This window comes from Fusarium solani (genome assembly GCF_023522795.1).
Source record: "Fusarium solani strain SB1 chromosome Unknown bctg00000014, whole genome shotgun sequence".
NCBI classification, from domain to species: Eukaryota; Fungi; Ascomycota; class Sordariomycetes; order Hypocreales; family Nectriaceae; genus Fusarium; species Fusarium solani.
In genome coordinates this window covers 1,152,798-1,166,641 of record NW_027072141.1, presented here as the reverse complement: position 1 = coordinate 1,166,641, position 13,844 = coordinate 1,152,798, and the positions used below count along the sequence as shown (strand labels likewise).

The window sequence follows — 13,844 nt, the reverse complement described above, 5'->3', positions numbered from 1 at the left end:
ATCTCCCCTATCGCCAATCACGACATTTGTTGCGATGTTTAGCATTGAGAGTTCAAACTCCTTCGACCAAATCGATAAGCGGAGGGTGCGTCAGGCGCTCTCGCGGTCCAAATTGCTCAGTGGATAGGCTCTGGGAATAGAGAATATCAGGTAGTTCGAAATTTCTACAGAGATGTGTTGGGGATAGACGATGGCTTAGACGCGGAACACGACCTGGACCTGCATGATGACATGGGGGGGTCTGGATGTTGGCGGAGTGAGGGGCTGAGTTTCGCAGCCTCGTGTGACATCGGGTCGTCACAGCTAGCTGTTTTGATCCATACCCCTGTAACATATTTGAACATATTGTATCAATACTACTCAGTAACTTTAGCTAGTCCAACATCGGCGGTTGAGCTAGTGCGTGTATCGTTCGAGAACGAGCCAGTTGGCATGTTTAGAGTTAAGACGTGAACCCTTTTGTCCTTCGTCACCTCGTACCCTCGGTGCCGGTGCCGGTGCTGGTGTCAAGTCAGAGCGGGTGGACCGCCTCCGATTGGCCACCCCTTTATGCCCCTGTCCTTGAAGGCACTATTAATAGCTTTAAGGGTGAGGTGTCAGTCGGCCCGATTAATGCCGGGGCTTGGCACATGCGAACTTGGACCCCCCGCAGCGTTTCAGTATGTGGACAACAGGTTGACTTCCGGCATCCAAAGGCCCAAGCTGGAGCTTGAAACAGGCAGGACGCTGACCAGCACCACCACAAATCCTGCAGCGGCATGACCCAGCAAGCCACCGATTTGTCCACGCTGAGGTCTCTGGCTTCCAATGCCTCACACATACACTTTCGGGGTAGTTCCAGACCGCCCTTTGTTCTTTCGATGGAAAGCTTTTCTGGCCCCGTGATCCATGTCTAATACGGTCAAGGGGTCAGCGTGAAGCCTCACAGGGCAGAAGAAGGGGTACAGAGAACAACAAAGCTACCAGTAGGATCGATTAGAGGCTATACTGTCAGATTTTGCGTAGGGTTGGCTGACAATGTCTCCAGCTGGGTAGTGCAAATCGATTAATGTTGGTGGCATGTCTTAGCAGATGGCTCGCACCGCGCTGTTGTGCTCTGACTTCTCGGCGAGTAAATTACGGTTTTGTATTATTCGCACGGCGAAAGTCTAAGGTTCTCAAAACCTGTCAGTGATGAGATACTTTTGGTCTTATTTGGTGGCCAAATACCCTCGAAGAGCCCTCTTGGAAGCGAACACCCCCACCCCCGGGGAGCTGAAGGGCATTTATTCTGTGCTGATGATAGTCGCGTGGGTATGGCATAGGAAGGATAACAGCTATAGTGATGGCCTTGCTTGCGTTTGCCTATCTTGTGCTCTACCAATGACTAAATGAATGCCTATTTGATTTATCTCTGCTATTAGTTTCTATTATGCAGTCGAGAACTAGTTAACAAGTACGATCGAGCAACCTCTTACGTTCATTCTTCTCTGCACTACATCTGTGTTAAACAGGAGGAACACAGGCGATAGTGACCCCTGAGGGAGGCCTACCTATGGGAAGTATTGTCAGTCGGATGTGTGCCTATTTAGTGTGATAGTGGCCAGCGCTCTATTCATATCTATCCCACTAGCTTTTCAGGTGTACTTCTTGCCGTACACTGTTATGATGGACCGCGTGAGCCGCAACTCCAATTACGGTAATATAAAGAGCTTCTGTAAACGCATGTCTGCTACAAAACACGCGAATGAAGGCCGAGGAAGCAGGGGTTGGAGAGGGAGCTGCTCAGAGGGCGTTCTGAGTTGGGCTAAGTGGTGCGGTGCTAGGCTAGCCCATCATCGTAGACCCGCGGGGCACCAACTGTTAGCCAAACCAATATGCCAAGGCAGTGCGTATGTAACGTGGGGTCACGAGCGTGTTAAACCAGACATGGCCGAGTGCACCACACTAGCGGCACGAGGATGCGGGGCGGCCGACTTTTTGGAATCAAAGCAAAAGACGCTATGCAGGCTTACACATAGAGTATGACACGACACTGCCGAGACTTTTGAGTTTCCTGCGCTTGGACAACCTATTAGGGCGGAACACTTGCAAGAGTCATGTGTATATCGTATGTTTATTGTGGATCGAACCGCTATATAAAGGTTCGCTTATGCCCTGATGCCACCGTTCCCTGCCCGCATACTTATTTCTACAGGTACAATAGACTTGTGGGTAAGTGATGGTCTGAATCCGAGCGCACCCAATTTCTGCTAAACCTCGACTGCAGTGCTTCAAACGAAGCGACTCCGACTTACCCTTGAATAGCTCGCAACAGACAGCCTCGCGCGTCGGTTCGGATGGCTTGCGACCAGAGTTTCAATGACTTCCTTCGCTGCGACGTAACAAAACCGGACGTAAGGACTCGAGTGAAAGGGTTAACGTCAAGGAATGCTGCGCTATATGTCGAGGTACATCATCTTCTAGAGGAGCTCAAAAGGCTCAGGGCTCTTCTTTCAGCCCATATAGCGCATAAGGACTGCTGCACAGTCAGCTTGCCTACTAGGGAGCCTGAGTTGAAGGTACGCGAGCAAATACCCGTCTAGAGTCCACAGGCTTATTACAGAAGGCAACTATCTATCTTGATGATGTCTGATTCTCTTGCATTTGCGAGCTCGAGCTTGGCCACGAGGAGATTCTGGAATTTGAAGTAATTCCAGAAAGACCAATAGAACTCCCGGCGCGTATCATATGGACGATTGTCGGAGAGCTAAATTCAGATTTATAATCATCATGGGTGGCGGCTTCTAGCTCGTAGACATATGGTCGTGAAGTATGGCTTTAGGTCTACTCAATCTAGTACTTTGACAAGACTGGCTTAAAACTGGGATTATCTCTACTAGCATGGTTATTATAAGCACAGGGATGCGTGGAAGGCCCGGAACTACCTAGCTTAGAAATAGGAATGGGTTACAATGATCCAGGGTATTAATGACGAGAAAGACCTCAAGTATATCAAACACATCAATAAACATATCAAGGATCGACTGGTCGCTCGACATCGCCTCTTGACCTTTGAGGGGCAGAAAAGTCACCACTCCTCCGACTTCAGGCCATTCTGCGGGGACGACAGGATCGTTAATCTTTGGTCGACTCGCTTGCAGTATCGAGCGAGTACTTTAGATGATGGAAAAATGACTCACCAAACAGGACGGTGGCAATAGAAATTCATGACCCGGAGGCACGTGGTGGTGATATGAATCAGAAGGCCCAGAGCCACCCTTTGGGATGGTCACCCATCACCAATTTGGCCAATGGTTAGGAGGATGTTAGCCGATCATGTTGGTCACAAGCTTTGTTTGGATTAGATGGCTGAATTAGGCCGAATTCTAGCTTAGATAGGCATGCTCCCCACCCTCGGGCTGGTGAGTGGGGTGCCTGTCATGCGCCTTTGCGTGCGCCAACCCCGTTGTCATTGAAACAATGGGCAATCATTGCAAACGCCTCATGCCGCCACTTACGCCGGGTGCAGAGTTACTGTTGCCGAATTTAGCCAACACCTTGAACTAAAAGCACGAAGAGTGCATGCCGAATAGCACATGCTGAAGCCACGGCTGAATCACATCTACCATCCAGGACCACCTAACGCATAGCCCCACCTAATGCATCACCAGAATTTTGATCCTCCCAAGCAAAATCTAAAATTTTGGTGCACATAAAAATAGACCACCGTGCCAATAAAATTCGAAGCTAGTAAAGAGACTCTCCATAAAATTGATCAAAGTTCACCTCTGCATAGGTTTTTGACCTCCCAACCGCTGCGTGTGCGCTGGCAGTGCTTTCTTACGACCATGAAGTCCTCACTTTCGTCCTCCGACCTGACACCCACCTCAATCACCGACTCGACCTCGTCATCCACATCCACCTCTATTTCTGCCTCCTTTGAGTCAAGAAGAGCTTCTCCAGCCGCTAGAGCCTCCGCTAGAGCCATGAATCGTCGGTTCGGGTTCGGTACCGCCTTTCTTTTCTTCCCTCGCCGCACCTTGGCCATTTGCTCCTCCAGCCCAGTAATCCGCGCATTCGGAACGGCCACTTTTATCTCTAAAACTTCTAGCCCCTTTGCGATCTTACTGTACTTCCGCCTGGTCGGAAGACTTCGGTGTTTTGCTAAATCTCTCACGTGGCGGCATGTTTTCGGCGTATCATCTGAGTGCAGTTGAGGAGGACTGGGCGTCTTGAAACGTTCTGGCACCTTTTCTTTGTATGGTTGAATTTCCGGATGTGTTAGAGCTTTGCGACGATTTATTGGCCAATTTCCAGTAAATCTCTAGCTGGATAAGATGATCTCTTTCCTCATGCCTGCCTCTCTGGCTTTCGCATATGCCTGAATAAAGTTGACTTTGTCGACCGGCGCAGAATCGGTCAAGCTAGCAAGCCTTTAAAGTTCTTTCCGATACGCACCTTTAATGATATTAAAAATCCCATTATCTCACCGTTGCAGGCCATAAGAACAACGTGCTGGTAGGTAATAGCAGTAGACGTTGTTCAGAAAGCACGCAGCCATCCACTCATCCTAGATCCTCGTCAGCGATCTTATAGCGGGAGACTTTGCGGCAAAAACCCCAAAAGACTCACCTATTCATAGCTTCCGTGACCGTCAAGGATAATGAGTCTCGCATCTGATGCATCGCAAGGCTCTGTTTGAGGTAGATAGACCCCTTTCAACCCCTCGAGAGCTATATGGTGTCGCAGGTACTGATGGGCCATGAGGATCAAATGAGCGCTTGATTTTCTATCTAAAGTAGTGACGAGAGTCGGTCTCTTATACCTGTGTTCAGTCTGCCGATCTCATAGGCAGCAGGCTGTTGCCTGATGCTAGTTATGGTGTAGCGTTCACGCTGACCGTGAAGCTATTCACGATGGTTGTGATCCTTGCCATTGACAGGCGCGATGATCGAGCAGCCCAGCGACTTTCCCTGTGCAGGTGAATTGGGCATTAGGCTGGAACTGGGAATCTCGCCTCTTGGCCATTTTCTTGCACAGGATGGCCCAGGGATTCGTGTGAATGGGAAAGATGACAAAGACCTGGAAAGGGTGGAAGCCTCTGAATTGAGTCTTGTCGGGGTTTCCGGGACTAAGATAAGTAGAAAGCTGGATGAAGCCGCAGCACTTCAGTTGGGTAGGGTCCAGACCCGGGAGGAGGTCCTGTCGCAGCAAGGAGTGGCCAGGGCCGGTGATGGTGCCGGCGAAGGAAACGACGGGCGGGACACAGGGGAAGCTATCCATGGAGGCGAAGGGCCAGGGAAGCACGCTTTGGGCATATATCAGACGAGTTCGTTCGAGGGCGTGCATGTGGGGAGGGGGCTGCGTTATGACCTACGGCTGGTAGCCTTGATCACGGACGATGAGGGCGGGCATGGTGTAGAGAAGGGTGCGGCCTGCATCCGATTCTAGACCGTCGAGCTGCTTAACCTCCCAGGCAAGTGCGTAGGGGTGGACGCGGCCATTCATGAAGAACCACTGTTCGACCCATTCCGAGGCATCAATAGGTTGATTGTAAATCGAGAGATTGAGACTGAAGAAGATGGACTTCGGCGAGTCGTCAACGTCGGACCGCAAGGAGGCATATTCCGCAGCCAGCAACCACGAAGGGGGGGGCAAGAAGATGCTGGCGAGCGTTTCGGCATTGAGGCCCTTGATGCGATGCTGATCCTGGTGAGCAAATCTGAAGGGGCAGTCTGGTTGGGCGAAGAACATCATAGACATATCACCGCCAGTGTCCCTTTGGGTGTCGAGCGGCTTTCGAAGATGGGGCGAGGCATGGGCGACGGGCGAAGAGGAAGACATGATATGTTCCGCATAGATTGAATGACTGATGTGGCTATAAGTAGGGGATTCAACCGCAGCTGTCGCGCGGCACGGATACATGGTTAGCTAACGACTGGGCAGAAGGTCTCTCAGTGATTCTAGCAAGGGAACGATTCTTGGTTTCTTCCAAAAAGAGTGGTAAACCAGGCTGCTCTATATCCTACACCATATCCGTTCGATACCGGACTGTCCGTGTTGAGACGGATATGTATCTATATAGAGATAGATATATATATAGACATCTCGAGAGATAGATATATTTATATATATGGTAAACTAGGCTGTTCTATATCCTAGACGATGTCCGTTCGATACCGGACTGTTCCCGTGTTGAGACAGTGAGTGGCGTAATGGCCCCCGAGGTCAACGGGTCTGTTATATACAGTTAGATGATATCCGTTTAATATCGGACTGTTCCGTGTTAAGACGGTGAGTGGCGCTCTACGGTAGCTGTGTGTTGCGCGAAACGGCAACGATGTGACCGTCCTCCTCAAAGTCACGGAGGGACGCAGAGGGAGAGCGCGGCGTTGGAATAGCCCGCTTTTGGCAAAGTTGCGGCGACGAATTGTATGCATGGACTGGCCGAGATGATGATAATGGACGCATACAGGCAGGGTTGTAGGTGGTTAAGGGGACTATTAGCATCATCAGCCGGAAGCGAAATCGTGGAACTAAAGAGAGTCCGACGCGGAGGCCTCGTGATCTAACACTCCGCCTAGAGACATCGATGTCGAGAAGGCGACACGAGGATGGATAGTCCAGCAGTGAAGCCACATGAGGCGGTTGCTCACATGGGAGCCTGCCCGTCGTCAGCTGGGAACGGACAAGAGGGTAATGATGTAAACATACCGGAGAGAGAGCAGAAAGATGGGACGACAGGAGTCGACGTAGATGTGGTAGCAGCTGCCGAAAAGGATCATAGGGCACGGGGCAAAAGGCTGGGACGTTCATCAAGGTACGATTCACTGGCGAATGCAGCATCAACGTTCCGACAGATTCTGCCCAAGGAGCCTGAGGTTGAAGACATCGAATGGAGCCAGTATGCGGATGCAATTGCAAGGTCGTTGCCCAGAAGGCCGCTGCGAGGCGACTTGCAGTCTATCAGAGCACGGAAGCCCCATGATCCGGCCAACAGGGGAGGTTCCGCGCGACATCAGCCATCAGGTCAGCTTGAGAATAGAAGGCTTCGAGGGACAGGGGTAGTCTCTAGACCAGGGACGTCGGCGTAGCAGCCTTCCTTGTTCAGGGAACATGGCGCACCGGAGGCGGCGAATTCTGAATTCCCGCTCCTTCGTCGACACTTCTTTCCTCGGGAGAGGGGCCCTGAAGATGATGAGCAGGGCGATACGACGGCGGTTAGCGACGCTTCGCTCTTTCGACGGAATGCGGCATCCACGCTCCGGCCTATCGAACCCAAGCAATTAGCGTCGAACGATACCAGGCGAAGCGACCAAGCGGCAGCAGCCATTGCACGAGGGCTGCCTAAAAGACGGCGGCCGAGACGAACTGAATTTCGGAACTGCCAAGAGACGCCGTCATCAATGGATGTGGACATGGCTGCAGTAGAGCTGGGCCGTGCCGCTCCGGGTGGGCGGCCTCTGTTGCCAAAGCTATCTGGGGCACCGGCCGAGGTTGTTGAAATGAGAAGATGCTAATTGCTTGATTCATCTCTCAAAGTGAAGTAGGGGAACCACTATTTATGTACAGGCACGATTTCTTGTAGAATGTTCCTCCTTCTTCCACACCTTGCCACCGACTTGGTCGCCTCACACTTGTGATCTCCAACAGAGGTACCCTCGACATCAGTTCCCCTCACTGCAACCCTGTATGCGGTGGAACCGGCGCATACGGAGACAGTGATGTGCAGTGAGAAGCAGCTGAAGAGAGGTTATCGCCCCAGCAAAAACTTGCCGCGACCAAAGCGGGCTCGAGTCGAGTGTCGTCGAGAGAGGAGGGAGGATGAGCAGAGACAAGACCTGGCTATGGTCCTGTGCCAGCTAGAGGAAGACTTTGCCGAGAAAGAGCGATTATCTCAGGGCTCAGCTTGGTGCACGCCGATTCCACTTGAGAGGAAGATCACCTACTGTTCGAGACTTTTATGATGCATTCCACAACACGGAGACTTTGCCGATATGGACCTGCAGGATATGCTATCGCTGGAGGGCATAAGTTTGGCTAACTGGGTGTCTTTCCGCGTCAGCGCGAGTGGTGGTTCGCCAAGCTTTTGTCAGAGGTGTTTCGCCGTGGACAAGAATATCTCTGCCTGCGCGGATTGTATCAGTCATCTGGGCAAGGGGGAGTTTTCTCCAGCAGCCTAACTGCATGCTCACTTGGGCTGCGAACACAGTTATCCAGGGGAACTGAAAGAGTTGACGCCGGTCGAGGAGAAGCTCATTTCTCTGAATTCTTGCTATGGCTTCATCAGCAAGTACACCGTGATAGAGGGGGGAAGCAAAGGGCCGCATACCCAAGGCACGTCAAAGGACATATCACGGTGTTTCCGAATAACGTCGAGGATATTGCCACAAAGGTCTTGCCGCATCCGCTCCTGAGGATCATGGATGAAATCCATGTGTCTTGGCACGGCTCCGTGAAGCCTGGACCTAGAGACCTGGCCAAGCTCTTGTCAGTCCGGCCGCGCAAGGTCAAGGAGGCGCTGGTGTGGCTCAAGCGGCATAACCATCTGTACAAAATATCAGCATCGATGTCGAGGAGCTTGAGAGCTGGGAGGCGCCATCACATGGGGTGCCCTCACAGGTGTATGACCGACTGGAGCGCAATGAGCCTTCAGCGAGAGAAAAGATTCAGAGGGCTCATATTGTTCCGCCAATAGAACGGGGTCTCGACGATGCCGGTCCAACGGATATACGGGAGATTCTCGCGTCGTTAGAGGATGGCGAGAAGGGAGAGAATGGCGCGGATGCGACGGACGAGACGGCTGCCATGGCTAGCCTCCTAGAGGAGCAAGACGCAGGCCCCGACATTATCTGCGAGATTGGCTCGTCCAGTATGTTCGGAGTCGACGACAGGCCGAATATTGCGGATGGTGAAAAATTGAGGTACGTCTACGAAGCAGTCAACCAGGGACATGGTGAGGGGGAGCGCCGGAAAGTAAGGGAGTGTCCGTCTGGATCTGCGGAGGTGCGCGGTGGGACTCCGATGGAGCCCTATATTCTTATAGGGAGAGGGGAAGATTTTGCCGATTCGTTCGATGCCTTCTTCTTCGCCAAGACCTTCCCGACGCTGCTGTCATGGGGTATGGGTGGGCTTCGACAGGCAGACGAAAACATGGTAGGTGGGCAAGGCAAAAGCGACAATTCCCTTGGGCCAGGAGAAGCGGCGAAACGTCTTATGTCGTCGCGGAACCTGAGTTTAGAGGTTTGGGCAAAATTAGTGCTTGAGCGTCACGGAGGTCGATTTGCTGGGTATCCAGTGTTCGCCTTCCTCGTTTTTAACATCGGCGTCAGGTCGAGGAATCGCCGGGTGACATGGCATCGGTGATGAAGGACTTTTCTGAGGTGGAGCGCATAGCGCGGTCATTATCGGAGGTGAGATTAGAGCGTGGCAGGGTCGAGCTGGAGACGTCAGGGAGGACTGATGATGCGGCGGTCAATCGAATCTTGCGGAGCCTGTCGCTGTACGGGCATCAGCAACCCATGTCAAGGGAAAGCCGTCTCAGCATGCGGCGGAGGATCAGGGCGCTTATGGTCCGACATGGGTTCCCGGGGATATGGTTTACGTTGAACCCGAACGACCTGACCAACCCGATGAAGCTCAGACTCGCGGCCTACCGAACCCTTGAGCCGGATCAAGTAGAGTTACTCTTGGCGACCATTGACCAGCTGCACAAATAGGCTCGACTTGCAGTATCCGATCCTTTGAGTTCAGCTATTTTCTTCCATAGAGAAGTTTCGATGTTCTTCGAACACTATGTGAAAGTGGGAGAGGAGTCTATCTTTGGTCGTATTAGCGAATATTACGGGGCCGTGGAGACGAACGAACGAGGGTCGTTGCATGTTCACGGCCTTCTGTGGCTACAGGGGAACATGGATTTAATGGGCCTCCCGAAGGCTGTTCGGGAAGGGGACGCGGCGGCGTATAGGGACCAAGTGATTGAGTACATCGAAAGTATTTTCAGCGAGGTCCGTCCCCCAGTGGCGCTGTCCTCCAGCGCAACTCTCCCCTTAAGGTTATTGATACTATGTGGCAGGACCTTGACGAAGATGCGTTCATGAAGGCGCGGGTCAGCAGGTCCGTGGCCTCCGATATATCTGCGCTTGTCAACAATACCGAGGAATTCACCGCGTCATTTGAGGGGGAAGCCAACTTTTGTGCCGGGTCGACACAAATTCACGTCCACAGCCCCACTTGCGTAAAGTACTCTATAAAGAGAGAGGCTGGAAAGAGGGATCTGTGCCGGTTCCAAGCACCTTGGAAGTTGGTGGAGAAGACGACTTTTGATGAGGATGGTGTCCTGCACGTCCGGCGCAGCCACGCTCTAGTGAATCGATGGAACAAGGCCATGGCCGTGGGTCTGCGACATAACCATGGCATATCATTTATCGTGACCAAAGTCTCGCGGCTATCTTCTATTTGGCGAACTACGTCACCAAGATTGAAGATCCGATATGGAAGCGGGCAGCTGCAGCGAAGGAACTCATACCCTCTTTGGGCAACGAAGAGATTCAGAGTCCGGCATGTGAGCCCGGCCCGCCCAGAGGGATTATCGACAAAACAAAACGCGACAATTCCTGATGAAGGTTGCGAACAGGGTCTTTACTGAGAGAACGTTGTCGCAGGTAGAGGTTGTGGTGCACTTGCGAGGGTATAAAACGGAGTTCAGCAGTGGCGACGCCTGGGTCTTCCTGAACGTATGCACCTTATACTGGCAAGTCTTTAGGCGGTGGGCCCATCTCCGAAATGAAGCCGCGGTAGAGGATTCTGCGGCGGGCGTCGAGGAAACGGTACTGCTAGGGGCTACAGGACAGAGACTGACTTACCTACAAGCGTATCCCTTCAGAGGGAAGGTGCTTGAAGGACTGGCCCTCTATGACTATATGTCGCTGGTCGTGTTGAAGCGCAAGGGCAGAGGCGTTGCCGGTTGGGGGAGGTGGAATTCGACAGTTCCTGCCAATACTCGTCTTCGTGGGTGCAGGTGCTCCGACGGCCAGGCAAGCAGGCAGTCGTGGTCTTCGACGGGTACCTGAGCATGGATTTTGCGGAGACCGATGATACGTATCACAAGAGGTGAGTGCCATCCCGACGAGGTTTGGTGAGTGGCTGACAGGCGAGTTGTTGCATATCAGGGCGGCGGTGCAACATTTGGCGATCTTCTCGTCCGGCGGGTTGAATGCAATCTGGGAGAGAGAAAAGGCTTGCCTCCCGAGAAGGGTCTTATTTCTGGTGGGTAACGTCCAACTCTTGCGCCGATCGGCCGAAGACGTGAAGATTGATGCGAAACAGTGGGCCGCTAAGTCGGGCGAAGGGGGATTAGCTGGTGACTCTCTCGACCCAGCCGCGGTCGTTGAAGGAGAAGAGGCCGCCGATGACGGATACCGTCCAGACGACGTAGCCTCCGCAGTCTGCCTCGTAGACGTCTTCCGAGGTGCCTTGAGAGAGAAGGAAGTCATATCGGGCTCATTGGAGATTTCCCGGGCGGTACGCCTACTCTGTCTGTGCTCTTCTGGACACACAAGGATCGCCTCGCCAATATCCGACGAGAATCTGAGTGGCTTGTACGTGGCCCTACCTCAAGCTGGCCTGAATGCTAATGAAGTATCTAGTTAATGGCTTACGCAGCTCCCGGAGGCGGAGTGCTGTGCCTGGAGCTGCTGAAGCCGACGTTCCAAGGGGCCTACCCCAAGAATCCGCGTTTGACACGGTCGAGCCTGATACAGCAGCTGAGCCTGGTCGTTGGGTTCCTGGAGTGGGTTCGTCCGTCTGCACCGAATGGTAAACTATGTGCTAGCTGCAAAGTCGTCATCCAGCGCGTGCTGGATCACTGCCTCAACCAGGAAGTCGACAGCTCGGGGACTCTTTAGGGTTTGACCCAAGCTTTATCGCACAACCACGATTTGCATTTGCATTTGACTTATTGAACTCTTTTGACTGGCTATAACGAAATAACATAAAACGTGCTGTCGTTGCAAAATGTGTGTTTCTTGGGCAGGCAGAAGATCTGGCTAACAAGGTGTTCTAATTGGTTGAATTTCTTCCAGCTGATTCTTCAAGATGATGAGTCACCGGCGAAGGTCGAACGTCCTTGACGCTTCCATTTGAGATCAAAGCTAGGACACATGGCTCATCCCAATCATTTCCTATCCTTCGGTATCATGATCCTTGGAATCAGCACCTTCAAGATGGAAATCACAAAATCAAGGAGCCTTACGAAGGAGAAAGTCGCCGGCCGAGACTTTTCCTTTGAGATTAGTGAAGTCGTCGCCAAACCCTACGACCATCTCTCCAAGGGCACAGAGATCATCACAACTCGTACCACGCCGAAGTTGAAGACCTACGGATTCGATGAGGAGGACTTTGCCAATTTGGATGACCTCGACGCAGTCGTTTTCACAGTGAATCGGGATGGACAGGTCTTGGGGTATGCGCATGCAGCCAAATCGTGGAACAATTTCGTCACACTCAACGACATCGCCCTAGACAAGAGTATTCGCGGCCAAGGGCACGGAAAACGACTGCTCGACGCTGCTGTCACATGGGCCCGCCAGCTTGGAGTAGCGGGGGTTCGATTGGAGACTCAAAACAACAATGTTCCGGCTTGTCGGTTCTACAAGCGGTATGGGTTTGTGTTTGGAGGATATGATGAGTTTCTGTACAAGGGAATACCGGAGCACCGAGACGAGACAGCTTTCTTCTGGTATTATCTTTTCACTTGACGGGTATCTGTTATCGTCCCTTAAAGATAAGATCTCGGCAGCGGTCATTTTTGAGTACTTGAACCGAAATAAACAAGGATCAAGCATCATGTGATTAGCCGTGCCAGGTCAACTTTCTTCCACATTGGAAGGCCGGTTGCTGGTCTTCTCTATCTCGCCAAACCTCGATTACTTCCGCAAAGGTCGCTCCCAACCGTCCGTGAAGCCGGGAGACAGCGGGATCATCTTCCGTTGACATCGAAGACTGCCTTTCAGTAAATATCTCCAACGTGTCCATTTTCGGGCTGAAAGCTACAGTGAATCAGGGGATATAGATAGCTTTGAAAGAAACGGCCAGCGACATCGATGTGGATGATCGAAGGCGACAATGGGACGCCTAGTTTGATCCCTTGTTGCAGCAACAATTGTGCAATCATCCTCGCTCTGATAACCCTTGTACCAATTGATTGCAGAGCGTCTGTTCCCAACGTACGTGGTAGCCTACTTCTGCCTTCCTCTGAGCCAGGCAGAAATTGGGTGGTTGGCAATTGCAAGTCGTATGAAGCTCGCTGTATCTGTCATCCGGACCGCATCTGACTATTGAAAGGATGTATTCTCAAGCTTTCCAGCACAGAGAGCAGATGTTACAGAGGAACAGCTGAAGCTTGGAGGCATGTCAGCTGACACTGATGCGAGAGTCCGAGCACGCCATAACGACGGCGTGGATAGCTACGGTTGTCGTCCTCGCCAACGGCAGACTTCTACTACGCTCTTCTGCTGAGCCATTGCATGGCTATCTTATTTCGAGGCCAGTTGCGCGTCTCTACATTTCAGGTAGGGCTGGGCATAATGAATCTGCATCCGACGACGCTTTATTTAGCGGGAGACCCGAGTGAGTTTTAGTCCAGCGGTGTGACCTACAAATGGCCTAGGAACCAGCTACGATAGCACGAGATTGATCGCAAGCTTGAAAAATCATGTGCTGTCTATTTATTCAATATATATGTCACTCATGCCAAGAGAGGAGTCGAGGGCTTCAGATACGATGGCATTGGGGGCAACTTGGCTGTGGAATTGGGTTTTGGGCAACAAAGCCACTTGGCAATTGTCGCATATCAGCCTGTCGCAAACACGGCATAGCCCACC

General features: G+C 52.1%; 3 protein-coding genes across 3 annotated transcripts; 1 reads left to right on the top strand and 2 right to left on the bottom strand.

Annotated features, from left to right (window-relative positions):
- Positions 1-3,736: 3,736 nt before the first annotated feature.
- MRS44_017843 (uncharacterized protein) lies at positions 3,737-5,805 on the bottom strand (the record flags this gene model as incomplete). Its single annotated transcript, XM_065615737.1, has 4 exons — positions 3,737-4,215; positions 4,787-4,833; positions 4,877-5,269; positions 5,339-5,805. The coding sequence occupies 4 exons, from the start codon at positions 5,803-5,805 to the stop codon at positions 3,737-3,739; spliced, it is 1,386 nt and encodes a 461-aa protein (XP_065471809.1).
- Positions 5,806-6,991: 1,186 nt separating this feature from the next.
- On the bottom strand, positions 6,992-7,381 carry MRS44_017842 (uncharacterized protein; the record flags this gene model as incomplete). Its single annotated transcript, XM_065615736.1, has 1 exon — positions 6,992-7,381. The coding sequence occupies one exon, from the start codon at positions 7,379-7,381 to the stop codon at positions 6,992-6,994; it is 390 nt and encodes a 129-aa protein (XP_065471808.1).
- Positions 7,382-8,383: 1,002 nt separating this feature from the next.
- MRS44_017841 (uncharacterized protein) lies at positions 8,384-12,719 on the top strand (the record flags this gene model as incomplete). Its single annotated transcript, XM_065615735.1, has 9 exons — positions 8,384-8,451; positions 8,526-9,117; positions 9,294-9,638; positions 9,965-10,399; positions 10,441-10,525; positions 10,720-10,971; positions 11,267-11,561; positions 11,626-11,756; positions 12,118-12,719. The coding sequence occupies 9 exons, from the start codon at positions 8,384-8,386 to the stop codon at positions 12,717-12,719; spliced, it is 2,805 nt and encodes a 934-aa protein (XP_065471807.1).
- Positions 12,720-13,844: the final 1,125 nt, after the last annotated feature.